The sequence below is a fragment of the Leptodactylus fuscus genome, chromosome 1, assembly GCF_031893055.1.
Source record: "Leptodactylus fuscus isolate aLepFus1 chromosome 1, aLepFus1.hap2, whole genome shotgun sequence".
Classification (NCBI taxonomy): domain Eukaryota; kingdom Metazoa; phylum Chordata; class Amphibia; order Anura; family Leptodactylidae; genus Leptodactylus; species Leptodactylus fuscus.
The window spans coordinates 81,018,806-81,040,887 of record NC_134265.1 but is presented as its reverse complement, the minus strand read 5'-3'; the positions used below and the strand labels follow the sequence as shown (position 1 = coordinate 81,040,887).

Below are 22,082 nucleotides of genomic sequence, written 5' to 3'. Positions count from 1 at the left end.
AGGCAACAGTGCCAGCACATTTCTACTATGCCAGTAAAATAGCTAACCTAGTATTTGAAGCCAGGGAAAGTACACTTAAAGGAGTATCCCCCTGAACATAAGCATACTTTTATTTGTAGATAATTAAAAGTTAAACATTTTTTGCAAATATAAGTAGTTAAAAATTCTGCAGAGTTCTAAAAAATTTTCTAATCATCTTACACTTGGTTCACACCAGCGTCCTGCACGTCCAACTCTGTGTCCGGTTTTAAAAAAACGGTTTCGCCACAGAGAGCATAAAACGCTCACGGCTGGACACTTTCCAAACCCATTGAAATGAATGGGTTTGAAAAATGCCTGCAGGTTTCCGTCTACTGCCCAGTTTCGTACAACAAACGGAAACCTGCAGAACAGAGACCGGGCGCAGATGTGAATGAGCCTTTAGTACTAACAGTCTGTTTTCTTGATCAGTAGCCAATAAATACGACAAAGGTCTAGGACTGGTCAAAAACCCAGCCATTATTTTCTTATTGCAGATGGGTTATCAGGCAAGTACACCACAGGTATTAGGAGATATCCACAATAAGAACAAAATGGCTGATTTTCTGACCTGCATTCATGGTTATATCCAAGGGCAATCTATCAAGACAAACTGTCAACGCAAGATATTTAGAGAAATGTTTAATTACTTATATTTGCAAAAACTGTAACTTTCAATAATCTACATATTTAAAAGTGGTTATGTTTGTGGGAATACCCCTATAAGCTTCAATGTGCATGCGTCAGACCATGTGCACATGTGCAGTAAGGACAAAGTGCACTTCAATGAACAACTGACTGTGCAAGCACTGTGGGAATTTAATTTAATTTTTTTTTTGCATTGTTCTGTTTTAAATACAGGTGCAGACAGCTTCACAACCGTGCTATTTGGGACGCTGAACTGCCAGTCTATAAGGACTTCAGGGTAGTTTAATGTCCCAAATTGACTTGTCAGGTCCCCTTTAAAGAGAACCTTTCATGTCCTCTGACATTGGCGGTGATATATATTGCTAGAAAGTCAACAGTGCTCTGAAGTCCGTGCATTGTCAGCTCTGCATGCGTCACAATGCCAGAGATATTGGTATATATACTAACAGCACTGATCTCTCTGCATCTGGGACGTATACTGGCAAAGCTGCGCTGAATTTAGCGCTACTATCGGCTTTTACGCAACATATAACACCACTAATGTCAGGACAGAAAAAGTCTAAGTTGTAAGTGTGAGCAGGAACCCGTGAAAAAAAACTTGCATGATTAGTGATTTTGGTGGAAATTCAGAATCACCATAGCCGCCTGCATTAGTCACGATCATCTTGCAATCGGCAAAAATAATTCCGGGGAAGATTAATGTCCAAAGGGAAAACCATCTGTAGCCCCTAATAACCAATCACAGCACAGCTTTCATACCATATTCTGTTCTTATAAAATGGAAGCTTTACAGTGATTGGTTACTGGGAGAAACAGAAGACATCTCCTCTATTAGCCAGTCTTGTAGATCTCCCCCATGCCATCCCAATCATTTACATAACATTCAGATAGGTATCACAGGATAAAGCCAAATATCCATACCAAGATTATAAAACAAAGAAATCTTACCAGTTTAATCGCCACATACTCATTTGTGTACAGATTTTTCCCTTGAAAAGAAGAACAAAAACAAGAATGTTAGATGGTGCCAGGGCCGGGTTTACAGCAAAGCATTGAGAAACAAGTGCGCAACATGCCAGAATCCAAAGTCCACATAAAACATTAATGAGGCCCCCGCTAATGCCTTTTATTTAAGAGGTTTGCCAAAAAGTGACACAATGACAAAGTAAAAAAAATTGGCTGCATTCTTATTTCAGGCACTGGTTAAGTGAACAGCAATTGTTAACACTGGGATTTCGCTGGGGTTGCAAAGTTTCACTTGGTCTCCTCATTCTCCTACTTGCCAACATCATAAAAAGATCACAGACCATTGAAAACAATCCAGAACCAATAGCCAACATGAGACATAAGAAAATACTATGTATAAATAACCCTATGAATAGACCTCCAGGTATACTGGAACAGATCTATAAAAAACCAACTAGTTGAATATAAGGACACCGAAGCAGGATGCTTTGCTTTCTACTTCTCCTTCCATTGTTGTGACTCATTAGTTAAAATATATATATATATATATATATATATATATATATATATATATATATATATATATATATATATATATATATATATATATATATATATATATGAAGAGCTCAACGGAAAAATGGCCTAAGTCCAAAAATCAATATTGTGAGAAAAACGAAATTTAAAGTTTTAGCCTAAAGCAAACGGGCATTATTGTGGAATATATCTATCCAATGTAATCAGCTAATGAACACCGTTAATCCTAATCATAAATTGTATTATTTATTAAAAAAAATTGCAGCTTCATGTATAAATATTATTTATTTAATATTAATTAATTACTACTATTATTAAACGATGAAGAATAATAATTACCTGCCTCCCTTTTCGGCGCTAAATATGTGCAAAAGTCGATTTAGAGCCTTTTAAACAATAAGACAAAGTTTTTACACTAATATAAACAACAGACCGGAAGTCACGATTTCAATGAAAAAATGACCAACGAGAGTGAAGTAAGTTTGTATTGGACTTAGGCCATTTTTCCGTTGAGCTCTTCATATATATATATATATATATATATATATATATATATATATATATATATATATATATATATATATATATATACACACACACACACACACACACACACACACACACACACACACACACACACACACACATACATACTGTGTGTGTATTTTTTTTTTTTTTTTTAATATTTCAGCTACAGTCTGTTTCCTCAAAGAAGAATTCTTCACCCAGACATCTGGTTCCAATTGGATATGGTTAAAAATCAGCTTAGAAGATCATTCAGGAGGGAAAGAAAAAGAGAGGCTACAGACTAAGCCATCCGGTAGCCAAGTGCTAGTGAGCGGCATCCTGCAGCTTGCTATGTAGTGGAATGCACCCAGCAGAAGTCAGACCTCTGACAATGTTTAGGCCATAATACATGCAATAATTTTTATTTTTTTTTTTTATGTAAAAAGGTATCCAGTCTTTAAGTCTAAAAGTAGAGACCTACGGTAGTACATAGAGGCTGACAAGTATTAGCACTAACTCTTGGTCAGCCCACATGGAAGTTCATTCAGTTAAAGGAAATGTACTTTCAAAAAATTAGCAATTTTATAAAATACAATTTCTATATTAAACATATTATAAAAAAAATTTTGGGTAGTTTTCTTAGTTTACTTTTGTATTGAGATATGTACGATAGATAGATAGATAGATAGATAGATAGATAGATAGATAGATAGATAGATAGATAGATAGATAGATAGATAGACTGATAGATAAACTTGCCACTAAGCCTGAAATAAGCTGTCACTTCCCGCTTCCTGTAGATGGACCATAGGCTGTAGACACGTGGACTGGAGCAGACAATATTGACATGTACAGGATAATGTTTTAGGAATGCTCAGTGACCTGCTGAAAGGTCATATGTAGAGTAGATAAGCTGTGAGATCATCTATTGTGACTGCTGGATTCTGTGTCTAAGGCCGGTCGTGTCAGCCATGAACTAAAGACACGGGCGGCTAATGGGGGAAACACGGATGTTCCGAGTTTCGCCCGTGCACTGGCCATGCTTCTGCGACTGCTTTCATTAAATGAATAGGAGCCATGAGAGCAAGGGCCTCAAAATAGGACAAGAATAGGACTTGTTCTCCATTTCGCAGCCCAGACTGTCAGACCGTGACATGACCATGTAATTCACAGCTGTGTGTATGGGCCCCTAGAAATTAATGGGTCAGTGAGCTATTCGTGAAGTACACGTATAGCGCACTAAACACGGCCACGTTCGTCTGCAACCGGCTTTAATCAAAACCATCATGTATGTAGAAGTAGAAGTCCCAGCATATTATTTGGCCTAGTGGCCAAAGTCAGAGCTGCAGGATTTTTAGTATTTTTCTTTAAAAAAAAAAAAATAAAATTATAGATCATATTTTTAAGAATTTTTAGGTTAATATAAAACGATTGAAAAAAAACAACAGGTTATTTTCTGGTGACACATTTCCTTTAAAGTGTAACTATTTTTTTTATTCTCCCCTACACAATGGATTTATAAACTATTATGATGATAGACACACACACATATTTTAGACACAAAATAAAATAAAGCTTGGCAACGGAGGAACAAATTCACTAGGGGAGAACACTAGTTCACGTGACACGAACCCATCTATCTGTGAGGCTGGAATGATATGCAGGGTTCTGGCACAGACAGACTCCCTTTAAGAGCCTGGTACGGAGCGATCACTACCTCAGCCTTCATTTCATAAGTCTCGGCCCAACAAATCCAGTACAAGAAAAAAAACGGACCAGCCCTGCCATTGGCGCCAAGTCAAGCTGGATTCTAGATGGCTCCTAACACCTGTTATATTTTGTCCAAAACACTGATCCAAAAGCTGATGCGATAATAACAGTAATAACAATAATTATTATAACAAGAAAATACACTTCAGGTTACGTGACCTTGTACATTCATAAAGTGAAAGGTCTGCAAGCGTCTAATAGCCTTTGGTCTTAAATATTTTATACCCACTATCCAATATCCAGCCGGGGACATTCAGACACCCGTGCAGCAATATACACAAGCACCCTGAGCAGAATTATTCTAACAGCCGCTAATTGAGTCACCAAAGTCACCCAGCAATAGAAAGTTCCATTAGTGGACAATTATTTCAATCAGCCCAAGCAGAGAAAAATACCAGTATTGTCCTGGGAATGCTGAAAAATCCTGGACCAATTCCAGAAAGCTGCTACATAAGCAAACCGTAATGGAAGGATTCCTCAAAACAGTAACTACACGCTGGAAATCAAGTCAGCATGGCTTCATAGAGAATGGCAGAAAGGGGAACAGACGGGGTGGCCTAGTTCACACCAGATTTGCACAAATCTTAAGCTGTAAAGTATATACTACTACTACTGTGACCTAGTATTACATCTCATATATAGCCTCCACTTAAAGCATACCTAAACTTCCAAACAACGTTTGGTCTTCTGCTGGAATTTAGGTTGTTAAAGAGTAACCTTACTCGGGTACAGCCCATTATAAGAGTTTTTTGGGAACAGGTGAGGAACTTTCTATATGACAATATGAGCATTGTGGTGTCTGATGACCCTTAAACTTACTTATTCTTTATAGACTTCTAAGCTATATCCTTCCACCACTGACAGGACCTTCCTGACTGAAGCCTTATGGTGCGCCAGAGAAACCATGGTCAGATTTCGGATGTCCTCTTGACCTCACCCCAGTGTTGCAAGATTGGATATGATTAGTTAAAACGTACCTCCAATTCTAAACAACTTTTTATATATGACACTAGAATCACACCTGCGCTCGGGTTTCTGTTCATTGGGTCCTCTTGGGAACCCCAAAAACAGAAACCCAATCCACTTAAAAAGTGGTTACATAATAGTCTATGGGGTCCACCGGGTTTAGGGCTAGTTCACACGTAAAAACCGCCTGGCTTATTTTGGTCCCAGAAAAAAAAAACGCTTCCTAGTTAGGAAGCGGTTTTTTGACCTTGAGGTGTTTTTGGAGCGTTTTCTGGAGCAGTTTTTGGTAAAAAAAAAAAAAAAAAAAAAAAAAAAAACCTGCTTCAGAAAACGCCAGGCGGATTTCCCCTCCCCTAAAGTGAATGGACTGTGGGGGGAAAAAAAAAAAAAAAAAAAAAAAAAAAGCGTTTTCGGTCTTGGTTTTTGGCAAAAAAAAAAAAAAATGCGGCTTTTTTTTGCAAAAAACGCTAGGCGTTTTTCACTTCCCATTCACTTCTATTGCTTTCCTCAGGCGGAATCCACCAGAGTAAAGGTCATGTTGCTTCTTTTTTCTGCTAGTAGCAAAAAACTGAAAAAAAAAAAAAAAAAAAAGTTAGCAGTCTCTACAGACCACCATTGTATGGAAGCAGATTTTGAGGCGAAATCTGCTGTCAAAATCTGCCTCATTGCCCCCATGTGAACTAGTCCTAAGTAATTTATTGCCTCATTTTATGTGTTAGCAGTTTCTTATCCACAACCTAGCAGTGTGACACTGGGTTCACATCAGCATCTGGACTCCATTATCAGTTTTCCGTCTTCTGCATACTGTCATTCCAAGTCTGGCCGCGCAGGTGAGCGATTTATGCTCTCCGCGGCGAAACAGTTTTGTTTTGTTTTTTAAACCGAACACAGAGTACTGCATGTCCAACTCTATGTCCAGTTTAAAAAAAAACAAAAAAAAAAACGGTTTTGCCACGGAGAGCATAAAACGCTCACGGCCGGACAACTGCCCAGGGACTAGCGAATTAGCTCTGTCATGAAGGGATAATGCTTGCAGTTCTCCCTTGCTTATCTGACTGCGGGAGGCAGACAGGATCTGAGTTCACCAGTTGAATGGATATTGAAGGTTATGTTGATAAATCTACTTTTTGCATTACATATTTTGACTCTTATGCTGGAATGTGAGAGATGATGTTCTGAGAGGATGTGAACCCTTGGTTCTGACCTGTCTTTCATCCCTGTTCACACACCTTGATGCTTGAAATTACGCTTGAAGTTGCTGACTTTAAAAAAAAAAAAAAAACCTTGTCAAAAGGAAATTGCACTGCAAGCAGCAGGTTATAGAGCAGAAGCAGCTGAGCAGATTGATGCATAGTTTGGTGGGATCACTTTACTATGAAGTCAGTGATTGGTATTGTCCCCTCTATGACTGTGCATACAGATCGATGTCGATCACTGATCAGTCCGCCTCGATTTCATAGCAAAGTGCAGAAGTCTTTAATCAATAAAATACAAGGTATGCCTCGTTCACACTTGTGCCTGCTGTCCGTCCGTCGTGTATCTGCCAAAACTGCAGAAAAACAGATTGGGAACGGTTTGCGAACGGTCAATGGGATTTTAGACAAACTGCCGCTGTCCGTTTGCAGCCTCTCTACCGTGAATCTGCTTTTTATGGATGGACAGAAAGTCGGACATGCAGGACTTTCTGTCCGTCCATAAAAAGCGGAGTCACAGCAGAGAAGCTGCAAACGGACACCTGCAAATTGCTTTAAAATGAAAGTGAAAATTGAAGTGAATGGGTTTTTAAACGGACCACTTGCAAACCATTCCCAATCTGTTTTTCTGTTATTGTGGTGAATTCATGACGGACGGCCAGCAGGTACAAGTGTGAACTCCCCTTTATACTGAATCTTTCCCCAAACATCTATATATTAATCTACTCAGCTGCTCTACATTTTAAAACCTATACAGTCCCATCATCCCAAACGTGTTTTCAATTGATATCATCTCCGGAAATAACACAAGTATAACTCACCTTGGTGGCATATGAAAGGTGAAAATCCCATCTTTCATATGACACCAGAAACAGAGTTCTAGTGCCAGATACATCACTGGTAGAGTGCCTAATTTGTGACAGAGCAGATTTCAGATGGCATAGGATTTCAGTCAAATAAATCAAAGCATGTGCTCCATTTGCTTCCCTTAAGGGTCCATTCACACAGCAGAAAGTGGTGAGGAATTTGGTGTGGAATTTTCCACGTGGAAAAAAAAAAAAAGCCATCATAGGAGTCATCATCAGATTTATCATTTACAACAGAAATCTGGCATAAATTATGTGGGAAATGTATGTCAGCTATGAGCTACATTTCCTTCCAGGCACACGGAAGGAATACATAAAGTACACCCTTTCCTGTCAGTCCTCATAAATCTGCCCCGTCTATTGATTTTCATAAAGTTTAAATAGTTAAAATCTGGCTACTGCATTTTATGCCTGCAAAAAACACTAGGAAGATGTGTCTATCCTAAAAATTGTATTTGTGAATCCACCTTAAAAAGGATCTTTACTTACTATTGGCATATAAAAAAATAAACTAAAAAGACACCTTGTGATGTCAAATTATATATATGTGTAACTGCAGAAACTATGGCCCCAGGTCTGAATTTTGGAATGGTTAGGTCCAATGTGCTTTTATTCTCAATGGAAAATTGATGAGCACCATAATTCAAGATCACATATAAACTTCCTCCTGCAGAATTCCTTAGGGTGAGTGCACACTAAGGTTTTTTTGGTGCGGATTTTGAATCCGCCACAAAATCAGCCTCCCAATAGAATTCTCAGCGCCAAAAAACTCTGTGTGCACTTACCCTTAGAAAACAGTTTCCTTACTAGGATGACATCACAATCACACAAACTGCAGCTCAAACCAATGGAATCTCTTTGTCTCTACAGAACCTATGCAGCAGGTTCATCTTCTTTCTTACACGGGCTGGTGACCCATATCAAACACTCAACTGTACCAGATCCTTAACAGAAGCAGAAAAATGCTCACTGACAAAATGGAACTGTAAGGCGGACAAACAATTGCTGCAGACATGATAATGTCCCATGCAGTTTGCATTGGCTCACGTAAAGGCAGTTGCAGAAGTGCATATCCGATTTCATCCTTCCTCAGCAATTGACCCATGTAAAAAGGCCTTAAATAGGTAATATGTAATATCTTTGAGAGAAATGCCTCTTCCTGCTCATCCTCCTCCTGCTAAACTACAAAAATCCACGTGACTAGAGACAGTTTGCAAGTTACGGGATTCATATCACTCATGTCTATAGAACTCTACGGAGAGGGGAGGGTGAGAAGTGCAGGAGATAAAAGAAAACAGATGCTGAATCCAAGCTTTATCACAGCCAAAGCATTTTACTCTCATATAGGCCAGTACTTCTCTATATACATTGAAAGAAATAATTTTTGGATCCATTGTTGATTTTGTAAGTTGGCCTACTGACATATATGAACAGCCTATAATTTTAAGGGCAGGTTAATTGTAACAGTGAGAGATACAATATCAAAATTAAAACCCAGAAAATTACATTTGTCAGGGTCTGGGGTTACTAGGTGGGGTGGTATAGACACACATGTCCAGTTTCTTTTAGTCCAAAACAAAGTTTATTTTCACTCACAAAATATAGTGCAGTAACAAAAAGAAACAATACAAAAATAAATACCTGCCCGGCTAGGCTCTAACTAAACATAGAATAGGCTATCTCACCTAGAATAACAGAAATCCAAAAGCCAGTAGAACCATTCAGGACACAGCTCCAAAAATATGACCTCTCTGTTGGTTCTCCAGCCAAGTTCTGCCCAAAGTCTGCTGCTGGAGCTGACTTCTTAAGCCTCCCTTGATGAGCAGACTCTCAACAGCTGAGTCGCTGCCAAAACATCCCCAAAGTGTGGACTGGGGGGGGGGGGATGACAGGTCCCACTACCAACCTACCTGCCATTCCTAAAAATCCAGCCCAATACTGAGCATTTACCAAAATGTTCAGCAGACGAAAGTTGTCTGCTGAGAACAAACATTCCTTCTGGAGTTTTCTCATCTCACCCAGCTTAGTAGTCTGGGTGAGACGTACACCCCCTCCATTATCTGACCAGCCATTGGCTTACACATTGTATAAATTTATTTGCCTAGAGAAATAACTATTTGATCCCTCTGGCAAACAAGACTTAACACTTGGTGGCAAAACCCTTGTTGGCGCGCACAGCAGTCAGATGGTTTTTGTAGTTGATGATGAGGTTTTCGCACATGTCAGGAGACATTTTGGTTCCCTCCTCTTTGCAGATCATCTCTAAATCATTAAGATTTTGAGGCTGTTGCTTGGCAACTCTGAGCTTCAGCTCCCTCCATAAGTTTTCTATGGGATTAAGGTCTGGAGACTGGTTAGGTCACTCCATAACCTTAATGTGCTTCTTTTTGAGCCAATCCTTTGTTGCCTTGTCTGTATGTTTTGGGTCACGGTCCTGCTGGAAGACCAAGCCACGACCCATTAATGTCCTGGTGGAGGGAAGGAAGTTGTCACTCAGGATTTTACGGTACATGGCTCCATCCATTCTCCCATTGATGTGGTGAAGTAGTCCTGTGCCCTTAGCAGAGAAACACCCCCAACACATAATGTTTCCACCTCCATGCATTACAGTGGGGACGGTGTTCTTTGGGTTATAGACGAGACAAAAATTGAGCTCTTTGGCATTAACTCAAATCTCTATGTTTAGAGGAAGAAAAATGCTGCCTATGACACAAAGAACACTGTCCCCACTGTCAAGCATGGAGGTGGAAACATTATGTTTTGGGGGTGTTTCTCTGCTAAGGGCACAGGACTACTTCACCACATCAATGGGAGAATGGATGGAGCCATGTACCGTAAAATCCTGAGTGACAACCTCCTTCCCTCCACCAGGACATTAATGGGTCGTGGCTGGGTCTTCCATCAGGACAGTGACCCAAAACAAAGAGACAAGGCAATAAAGGATTGGCTCAAAAAGAAGCACATTAAAGTCATGGAGTGGCTTAGCCAGTCTCCAGACCTTAATCCCATAGAAAACTTATGGAGGGAGCTGAAGCTCCAAGTTGCCAATCGACAGCCTCAAAATCTTAGTGATTTAGAGATGATCTGCAAAGAGGATGGGACCAAAATTTCTCCTGATGTGCGCAAACATCATCATCAACTACAAAAAACATCTGACTGCTGTGCGCGCCAACAAGGGTTTTGCCACCAAGTATTAAGTCTTGTTTGCCAGAGGGATCAAATACTTATTTCTCTATGCAAAATGCAAATAAATTTATAAAATGTACTCAATGTGATTTTCTGGATTTTATTTTTGATATTCTATTTCTCACTGTTGAAATTAATGTACCCTTAAAATTATAGACTGTTCATGTCTTTGTCAGTGAACAAACTTACAAAATGAGCAACGGATTAAATTATTTCCATCACTGTACGCCCAGCATGACCCAACAGTTGCTTCTGAGTAAGAGTGAGACGGCTACAGAGCAGATTCTCCAGCAACTAGTATGCAGTATATGGCGGCTCAGAAAGGAATTACTACACATGTAGCCTGCAGAGGGGAAAGCTGCTAAAACTGCAGAATATAATGAGCAGAAATAGCATTATTATAATATTATATACCAAAACATAACCTCTTACTCTGAAAAATCAACTTAAACACCAGCTATGTGCCATTCTAGAGGTGAAGTTCAAAAGCTTATTACAAGACGCCCAGTCACTTTCATATTTGGTAGACATCTCAGTCAATTTACCAAAGCATTGCTGGGGAGACAGAAATGGACAACTACAGGAGATATCTCTGGGCTTCTGCTTTTATTCTTTTTAATCCACCCACGCAGTAACTTTTTATTCTCGCTGAGAAAAACAAAAAATGACTGCCCAGTTGGAGAACAAGAACTAATTTATATATAAACCTTCTTGGGGCCATATGTTTTGAAAAGGTGGACAAGTTTTTTAAAAAAATTAAATAAAATTTCAAAATCCAATTTTCTGTGTGAGAGCATAACAGGACTGCTGTGAGTGACCGTGCGAATCACTCTGGCCTGTCCTCAGTGTGTGCTGCTCCCCTTATCTCTTCTCATATACTGACAGGAGGAACTGCAGTGTAATCCAAGCACATGATAGAGAGCAGGACCAGCATCTGTCTCCAGAATGATACTGCTACCCTGCCCCACTAGAAAGGCTACAACTGCAACTCCCAGAAAACATACATATTTTACTGAGCATTTATAGGAGCCGGATTGTAGATGCTGGGAGAGCTCCCTATGAGAGTAAAACCCTTAGCACATTGCAAAAAAAAAAAAAAGACAAACACACAACATTTTACATTACCTGCAAAGTCAATGGGGACTTTGGCATCTACACATTGCAGAAAAATAACACATTTTTGAAAATCAATTATACCTACAGAAACGCTGGAGGTTTTTGTATAGGTAGAATAGGGCAGAAAAGTAAAGAAAAAAAAAAAAAAAAACGTGACACGTTTACGCTTTTTCCCCAGAGAATTTTGTTTACTGCGGCTCACTATGTGGGGCCTTAAACTGCAATGCGAAAAGTAAGAATGAAAGAGAACAGGAACTTGAATTAGTCTTCAGTCTCAAATTCCTCTCCTCTTTCGGTGGCTTTCATTCACTGAATATGCTCAGATGTATGGGGCTCAAGCCACAGGTTCCGCAACTGAAACAGGCAAGGACTCCAGTGAGAAAGCTAACTATTAATTTTTTCAGCATCTTCTTTCTTAAATCTTTGCAAGAGTTTGGATCAGATTTTGAGGCAAATCCCCTTAGGGAGACAAGCCATTCTTTACCTACATGGTCGTAGGAATTCCCAACCAACCACCAGAAAGTAGAAAGCAGCCATAGAGAGAGGGGGATGGGTCAGAATGGGTAGGTTTTTTTTTTTATATACTGCCTTATAATTTACTAAAACTACTGCAGGAAAAGAGTCGACTAGACACGGCCAATTATCTAAATTGCTAAGCAAAAAGAAAAAAAAAAAAATGAGGATGCAAGTCATCAAGAACTCTATAAGAATATCCATTCCCTGCAGCAAATACCAGATGGCTCATGTACACAAATGATAAAACTTCATTATTAATTTAGGGCGCTGTCAGGTTCATTCAACCTGAATATATTAGAGTTACTTCTCAGTTCTCATAAGTTTTATAAGTCTGAAAAAGAGAATATAATGGACTATTGTTCATTCCTGTTATAGGTGTAATAAAGTAAATGAAGAAATGTCTGGATAACCTCCGGCCAATGTAGCAACACTTACCTAATCGTAACTCTCCAAAGTTTCCACATCCAATCTTTTTACCCACTCTAAAATTAGGCCCAACCATCAATACTCCAGAGTTTGAGGAACCAGTACGTGTGCCATGACCCGACCGAGCACCAGGCCGGGCCATCCTCTCATCAGGTTTGTCCTTGTCTTTCTTTTTGCCATCCATATCAAGTTTACGGTACTCCACTTTGAATTCTTTTTTAAAGACAAGCAAACTCAAATGGGGTGTTGTAAAAATGGAAACATAACTAGAGAAGCTCCCCTCTGGATATTGCTATTCTCGCAGCTGATGATAGTGAGGGCTCAGCAAAAGCGGATTCATCCCATTCGCAAATGGTTCCCACTGAGGACTTCCGGGCAGCAAAGGATGTCCCCGCTGTTAATCCGTCAGTCCAAATGGCCTAGGCTGGACACCTGGAAGGAAAAAAAAAAAGATTAAATATCATTTTTAAGCTGAAGTATTTACTTTAGGCTTAAACTGTTTTTTTTGTTTTTGTTTTTTTTTAAATATAGATTGTGAGCCCCACATAGAGCTCACAATGTACATTTTTTCCTATCAGTATGACTTTGGAATATGGGATGGAAATCCATGCAAACACGGAGAGAACATACAAACTCCTTGCAGATGGTTTTTTGCCCTTGGTGGGATTTGAACACCAGGACTAAAGCGCTGCAAGGCTGCAGTGCTAACCACTGAGCCATCACGTGGCCCCGCTTTAGGCTTAAACTTCTGTACTGAAATTTACACCATTTTATATGGTCTACTTTGCACAAGAAAATCTGCACCATATTTGTTCTTTCCGGTTTCATAAATAGGTCTTAAAGATAGACACTTCTAAAACACGCCCATGTGTAGAGGGTAGCTCGCAAGAGCAATGGTGCAAAAACAGGGACACAAAATCTGGTGCAAACAGGTTTATATTTTAAAAACAGCAAAATAAATAAACCTTCATTTCAGGTACAAAATAAGCAAAATAAAACACAGCCTTAACTTCAGGCAAAAATGTAAAAACACTGCTCGTCCGAGCACTAACAGTATGAAGCTAACTAAACATGTGGCTTACTACCAACCACACAAACTAAAATATCACAGTACGTTCTCAATAGGCTCAGTGTTTCAGGACAGACCCAGGCACCTCCTCTCGCTCCCAGGATCTGCCCTGAAGTGCCTTTTATGGCCGAGTAACAAGACCAGGTACCACACCTTGGCTGAAGCCTACACAAGACCCGCAATGGCCCACACAAGTCAGAAACCTGGAGGCGATATACCGGCACTCCAACACTCTGCCTGTCACCTTCTCACAATATGCAGACACATACATGTAAATAAACGTGTAAAAGGACACTACAAGCAGTACAAAAACCCTCCCCAAAAAACACATAAAAACCCCACTAAGAAAATCTATTATTTTTATGCAGAGATTTACACTGTTCCATTTCCAATAGTGAAGACAATATTGAAATAGACATCCATATACTTTAATAGGGTTCCATTCATTCAAGACAACCCCTTCATCATCATTATAAAAAAAACCCAATCTGGGATTTGTCCAGCCCCAATTCACAGAAGCCCTAAATGATGTGAGAATCTGACATACAGACAGCAGATGTTTCTTTTATCACAGCCTCCCACAATTCGGCTAAACTCACACGCTACAGAGCAAAATGATTTAGAAAAAAATAAAATGCAGTCTTGCCAAACTTGTGGTTTCAGTTTTAGATTAAACAAGTTTAATAGTTTTACAAGCAGTTGTCATTGCCTTCACTACAAAGTAAAGCTAGCTATACACATGAGATCACTGGTAGATCCAGCCAACAGTAGCATCTGTTGTTAATCTTACGTGTATGACCGCCACAGACATCAGATTCTCAGCAGATCTCACCAAATGTAGTCTACAGAGCTCAGGCTATCCACAGGGTCTATAGCGAGAGAACCCACTTTCAACAAATGTGAAGAGACTTTGTATTATATCTTGTATTCTACTACCTTGTTCGCCACTTACTAAGCTGCCTTCATCTTCCTCAATAGTATCTAGTTCACATACAGAACTCTATGAGAGGGGAGGCGATTATTACTTGTTGCCACGTTCTGTACTGTGGTAGTCTCTTATCTTGAAACACAGCAGTGTTAGAAGAGTTCCCTTACTCACGGAGTAGCAGAGTAAACCAGATGCCTTTTCCAGCATCCTCCTCCCCCTTCCCTGTCCATAGACTAATATGTAAAAAGTCACTCAGCTAGATAACAGTTTTTTTATATTCAGCTGTCCAATTCATTTCTGACAAGTTGGAGGTACACTTTAAGGCTGGGACTATATAAGACATCCAGCGGATTATGCAGCTCATATTGACCTGTGTTTCAGGTTGTCACGCCGCACCAAGTCAACGTATGCGGCAGGTTTTCACCACAGCTTCTGCTGTTGCAATGTAAAACTTTAATGAAGTTAAAGTAATTAAAAAGGGAGGGGGGGGTTAATTTATCAATATTCCCCAGTCATGAAATACAGCATGGCAGGTGAAAGCAGAGCTTGAAGTGACAAAGCGAGAACGTGTTACAGAACTGACATAACCACATAGCTCTCTATGAAAGCCTCCAGAACGGCTTGACCACATACTAACATATAAGCCGCAAACAAAACAAACCTCCAAAAATATTGTGTCAGCGCAAGTTACCTCACGAATGCCAAGATGGGCCTGCTAGAATCACAACATTATTCATAGTCTGCTGCCTAGCACTCATTTCTTCAGCCTCCTATATACCCGACGTATCACTGCCCCAGCTTCTATGCCATATACATAGTACTCCAAGCACCGCAACCATTGCTCTATTACAGTCTTTCTCAAAGTGGGCGATAACGCCCCCTTGTGGGCGCTGGAGGCCTATAGGGGGCAGTAAAGGGCACAGAGAAGATTGGGGGGCGTTGAAGCGGTTTAGGGGGGCGATGGCTAATTTAAAGGGGTGGTATCATAACAATGATTCTATCTATACTGCTTGTTAATGTGGATTTAAGACTTTTCCTAAATACACTGCTTCAGCAAAACTGCTTTGTTTGTCCACTATCTTACTTTATTCACTTCATTATGGACACTAGCACCTGGCTCCCTGCTCATTGCTGAGGGAGCCACATGACGTAGCTCCCTGCTGTGTGGGGGCTGAGTGTACGGAGCCAGCCTGTGTCTGCACCACACATACACATCACATACACATCACCTAGCTCCCTGCTGTGAGATAGAGGGGGGGGTGTGGAATAAGTGCTGCTTTCTTATATAAAGCAGTCTAAATCCTACTGGGCTAAAGGACCTGGTCTCTCTGTTCACTAGGATAAAGCTTTATTATATAGAGCAGGCTGCTAGTGGGCAGAGGAGCCAGGTCCTTTAGGAAACTCCGTACAAGGTAAATCCAAGTCTACAGGACCTTTGGATGACATCACAGGCCCTTCAGTCATCCCATAGGATCACGCTATGTGGTGGGCAGAGCTACACGCTAGTTTGGGGGCGGGGCTAATTGACGCGAGCAAACAGGAAGAAAGAAGATTTTTTAGGCAGCTTAGAAGGCAGATCAAGCTTCATGAGGCTATCCCTTTAAAATTGTTTTTTTTGCTTTTAAACACAAACTTTACCGCTCCTTTACGCTTAACGCGCGTTTCCTTGTGTAACGCCATCTAGGGGACTAGACAGTAACTATTTCCTATCCAAAAGTTGTCAAACTGTACCATAGATGGCGGTAAGCTCCAATGCGAAGCGAGAAGTTTCTAGTCCATTCTCGAAAATACTAGGCCCGCCCGCTGCCTCATATAAAAGCGCACGCGCCATCATGTCACAGCCAGTCATGTCATTCGACGATATTACGAAAACAAGTGAATTTAGCGACTAGGTAATAGAACTGATAACGAACGAGGAAATAAAAATAAAATTCAAAAATGGATAACAAGAATTTTGGCTACAAAAGCCAATCCCGCAATTGTACCCTGGATTGTGGTCCATCGTTCAACGATTTTTGATAGCATTCCCATCATCGTATTTGTGTGAACGTGGATTTAGTGCTGTGGCAACGTTGCTAACTAAAAAGAGAAATCGGTTGCAGATTACCGAACGCGGTGACTTACGGCTGTTTTTGAGTAAATTCGAGCCTGATATTAACAAACTTGTTAAAAATCATCAAATTCATCCTTCACATTAGATTAGTTTTAAAATTAAAATTGAAATGTTTGTTTTAATAACATGAATAAAAGTTTTCCTAATATTACAAAATGGTGTTTTACATTACCCTCATCAGAAAGTCTTATTTTCACAGGACACACATAATTTAATTATTAACATAATGACTGCGATTGTGATTCTTAAGATGTAGTAAAGTAAAAAAAAATTGGGGGGGGGGGGGGCGCTAGAAAATAATTAATTCTCGAAGTGGGCGGTAGACAAAATAAGTTTGAGAACCTCTGCTCTATTACAATGTCATAAACTACAGGTTAAGCAACATAGCACAATGTTCCTCCAAACATATTGCCCAAATATAGATTTACCCAGGCAGAGCTGGGGACAGAGACTGGGCATTCTGGGATTGTTGGCAGCCAGGTGACAAGCCCTATAAGCTTAGTAGTTTACAGTACCTTCAGGCCTAAATGACGCATAACTTATACATGCACAAGAAACAACAGACCTACCATAATTATATATATATATATATATATATATATATATATATATATATATATATATATATATATATATATATATATGTATATTTTAGTACTGCCAGTTGTCTGGCAATGCTATAGCTCTGCACCACTAGAACAAGTGAGACTGCACTGCAGCCTGGCCATGTCACCAATGGATCTGATGCCACTTGTTTTCTAATGTTGCACAGTCCATTTAAGGCCCCATGCATATGGGGGAATCCGGGCCACTTCTAACCACTTATATGCTGTTGTAGGCCCAGGTAGTGGTATAGTGAATACCTTGTCTCCAAGTGCTGAGAAATTTAACATTTATGTCACATGCAAATGGACTATTTGGTGCACTGAGGGAGGGGCCACACTTGCCAGTACAACATGTTTTTGCTCTTGCTTTTCTGACTATTATGCCCTGTCCATTATCACAGGTCCTCTCATTGCTATGACATCCTCCAACCTACTAGAGTAGCAGCAGCTGAAGGCCCACCCCCAGTGCACCGACTGTCTCATTTACATAAGAAGTTATTTAGTCCACATATACAAAAAGTCTACAAACATAACAGAAGTATGTTGTTTATCACAGGAGTGTACCCTGCAATGTCATGGAAGCAATTGTACATGCTAGGGGAGCTGGTAGACTCCCTTTAAAGGTAGCTTTAGTGGTGGTGGTCCATTACCTGTAAGGTCAAATTACAAGTACAGAGACATGGTTTGTAATGAGCACTGATCAATATACAAAGACAATGACATCAGTTTACAGGCATTTATATATAATAATACCACCATTAATGCAATTACCTGTTTTTCCATCATAAGCAACAAGTAGGTGCACATTTTATTTAAAGAGGACCTTTCATGTCCTCAGGCACATGCGGTTTAAAAAGAGAAGGCCAACAATGCGCTGAATTCAGGAACGCCGCTGCTGACTGTACTCGTCCATAGACTAGTATTGGGGTTCTTCAAAGCTTAGCGTCATCGCTGGGCAGTAGGGAACACCGCTTCCGACAGTACAGGGCTATGGACGAGCACAATCAGGGGGCGTTTCTCACAGCCCGGCTAGAAGGTCAGGAATGCAGTGGGCAGAAATTGGTAATGGCATAGATATCTCCAGCCCTGGGGCACAGAACAGGAAAGCCAACAGTGCACGGAATTCAGCTTTCTAGCAGTATATAAAACCCCATGTGCCTGAGGACATGAAAGGTCATCTTTAAGAAGATGGAGTTTTGTTAATTTTCAGGCCAACATAAAAAATGTGATCATCCACAAACAGCTGAATTACAGTTATCTGGTTACTGGACAGGTTTACATTGTAGAACGATTGTGATCGATTGTTCAGACTATTATCTCTTTGTGTAAATGGACTTTTAGCTAGTGGTTCTACCAATTTTACATTGTTGTCACTGGATAACATGTTACCTAACATGTTGTATCACCTAATAGTACAATTTTAGTCTCAGCATGGACCTAGTTGTGAATGGCCCAATTTTGGCACCTCCCCCCCCCCCCCTTCCGATCTTCAGAACCTCCAATTACAATGATTTGTTACTTTAACCAAGTGAGTTGGAGATTTGTAAGACCTGCCACAGAAACAAAGTGAAATAAACAGTATTAATAGATATTAATTGAAGTGTACATGGAAAGTAATGCAAGTAAAACAACCGCCGCTCTGTTTACGTCCATTATCTGGCAGAGCTCTAGAACAAGGAAGTCCTGTAACGTGGAGACGAAGAGATCAGAGGTGACGCAGAAATACAGGCCAGTAAGCACAACCTCCTACCCACAGACTAAACTAAGCTGGTATACCATTAGTCTCCATATACTGGAGAGGAACCCAAACACAGCTCCCCTAACCCCATTCACCACAGGGCAACTAAACTCTATCTGCTGAATACTCCCAGTCACCAGTCTGGTTCTCACACTCATCTCTTGGTTGTGGTCAGTTATCGCCTGAAATCATCTGTCTCCAGTGCCAGGCAAAGAGCCGCCCCATGAACGGGAAATATTCACTAGTAGCGACAAAAGCACCAAAAAGCAAAGGTGAAACAGATTTGGTGCACCCTACAGACTACCAGCAGAGAGTGCTGACCAGAAATACTGGGTTGGTAGATAAATGGACATAGACTGGTATAAGACTGCACATTGTAGCAGTGAGTAACGGTATCTTCAAGTGACTTTCCACTTTTGAACATTTCTTAAACCCTCTTTTTGATATACGTAGAGGAATGCAATATGGATAACCAACCAATACATGAGGTGGTCATCCACACAAACAATTGTCTAACGCAATGGCCACCAATGTAAGAAGCTTATGGAAAACCAATTCTATTGAAAAAAAGGAAAAAGAAAAAAAAAAAAATCAAATATTCCTAGTGGAAAAATATTTAACCTCTTCATCACAGTCACCCTCAACTGCCAATAAACGGAAGTAGAAAATAATCTCATGCCTCATTCACACAACTGAGCAGAGACTCCGCTATGTATTTAGTAGTATTATGTGCCGCATTGTTTTTTTTTTTTGTTTTTTTTGTCACAGACACATACAGTTCAATGGATGAATCGGGTCCGTGAAACCAGTCGCAATAGGGCATGGTCTATTTTTTCACATTCCCTGGGTGCCACTCGGTCATTGTGGCCGGTCGTGTAGGGTTTGCAGGATATCTAACATATGTTGGGCATAATCTGATTTTTGTGATACATAAAAAATGGAGAGCAAGGTGCAGAACAAAGTAGCAATTGGAAATGTAAGTGACCAAGGTGGGCCGGGGCAAGGACAACAATTTTATTAAAAGCCAGCTTTCTGGCCTGAGTTATACCTGAACTCTACACCAGATTATATAGATTGCAATTCTAGCGGCAGACCCTCTTAATTCAGATGTATCTTGTGCCGGTGGGGGAAATAATCCTGGAAATGTGGCGCATCTTTGGTGCAAGAAAGGGTCATGAGTCAAAGATGCATCACATTTACATAGATATATTCCAGACAAATGGCAAGGAAAAGGAGCACTGTTCAAAATTAAAAAAAAAAAAAAGTTGCTTCATGTTAGTAAGTTATTATTATAATTAAATATTAGGAACTACATGAAAGACAGCTGAGGTCCCAGTCAAGAAAGACTGATACGTGATCACAGTCACCCTGCTAAATGCTATCTGAAACTTAACCTGAACCTGCATTGTTTAACCTTTCCAAGAAGCCATGACAGCCTGAGCACAGGAACGCTGATCATGTCACCCAACAGGCTGAACTACAGACCTTCATGGTCAGTGCTTCTGGCAGCTGCCCTTATGGCCGCACACCAACATGTCTCACTTCATGCGTCTACAACACAAAATAACTAGCTAGAACATTGCTTGCCACTGTGTTGTGCTGGCACTGGTATCCTCTATCAACCAGATTATCTTGATAAAGAGGAATGATCACTACTTCTGCCAAGTCCAGCTCGTTACATCAATTAATAGGTTCTGCTCCACTGGAGCAGTGGTCAATTTTTCTCTAGCCCTCACCATACCTGAGCAATAAACACTGTTAGCTTGGTGCCTGATGCTGTTTGTACTGTCAAAAGGACAGTACAGAGGATAAAATAGCATGTTAGGCACCAAAACTAACTGCACTGATTGCTCAGGAATGGTGGTAGCTAAAGCAAAAATTCCAACTGCACTGGGATGCCATTTAATATGCTGTATGTTGTACTGGGAAACTAGAAAAAAGTTCCCGGGCTCTGGTGCAACTCCCTGAAGTCTTCTGACTGATGTCAGGGACTGCTAAAGCACTGTGATTTGACCTCAGCGGGTCACATAGCTTTGTGACGTGTAGACAAAAGCATCACAATGCTGTGTGACATGTGACAGAAGACTGGAAGACAGCAGCGCCAGTGTCCAGAAGAGGTGTCTGATGTTCTGGTTCGGTCTGAACGAAACTACTGGGGAACTTCACAAAATGAATCCCACAAGGTTCGTCCAACACACTGATACTATAAAAGAAGGGAGACCTAAATAATCCCAATTAATTGTAATTGAGGTAAAACGCCTAAATTACATGTAGCCCATATTCTGTATGTCAGTTTGATCATGGCAGTTCCACATTTTAAAGTTTTTGTTAGGTTTTAGTACCTTTACAAAAAAAAAAAAGAAAAGTCTAATGTCACTTGTTTACATTTCAGTCTACAGAGCTAGATATGGAGCTTTGTTATGAGGCAAGTTGTAGTTTTTATTCATACCATTTTGGGGACTTCCTGATGTTTTGCCTTTATTATTTGCAGTAAAAATGGGATTCAAAAAAATCCACCATGGGATTATTTTTATAGTTCAGGCTTACGGTAAGTTTATTTTTTTATATGTGACCTAGCTGGGGAAAAACGAGGCAATCTGTAAACTGAAAATTATATTCTATATGTTTTACAATCCCATAGGAGTTTGGCTGCTAGAACTTGTGACTTCTTCATTGAAACCTCTACTATGAGTCTAGTAGGCGGATGTACTCATTGACTGACAACAATCTATGAACATTTATACATGGAAGGTGGTCAGTAACCGTATAACCACCTTCTACCGCAGGGATAGGGAATAGAGATGAGCGAACACTAAAATGTTCGAGGTTCGAAATTCGATTCGAACAGCCGCTCACTGTTCGAGTGTTCGAATGGGTTTCGAACCCCATTATAGTCTATGGGGAACATAAACTC

At 40.2% G+C, this 22,082-nt stretch overlaps 1 protein-coding gene across 8 annotated transcripts in view; it reads right to left on the bottom strand.

Moving 5' to 3' along the window:
* The window catches only part of CSNK1G3 (casein kinase 1 gamma 3), a 107,914-nt gene that overhangs the window by 60,035 nt on the left and 25,797 nt on the right, over window positions 1-22,082 (bottom strand). For all 8 annotated transcript variants that reach the window (XM_075272380.1, XM_075272364.1, XM_075272357.1 and 5 more), the window contains exons 2-3: window positions 12,725-13,147; window positions 1,615-1,655 (exon numbers count right to left, since the gene is read on the bottom strand). In XM_075272380.1, coding sequence (XP_075128481.1) covers window positions 1,615-1,655; window positions 12,725-12,899 — 216 coding nt within the window. In that variant the 5' untranslated portion in view covers window positions 12,900-13,147. The remainder of the gene's footprint in view (window positions 1-1,614; window positions 1,656-12,724; window positions 13,148-22,082) is intronic.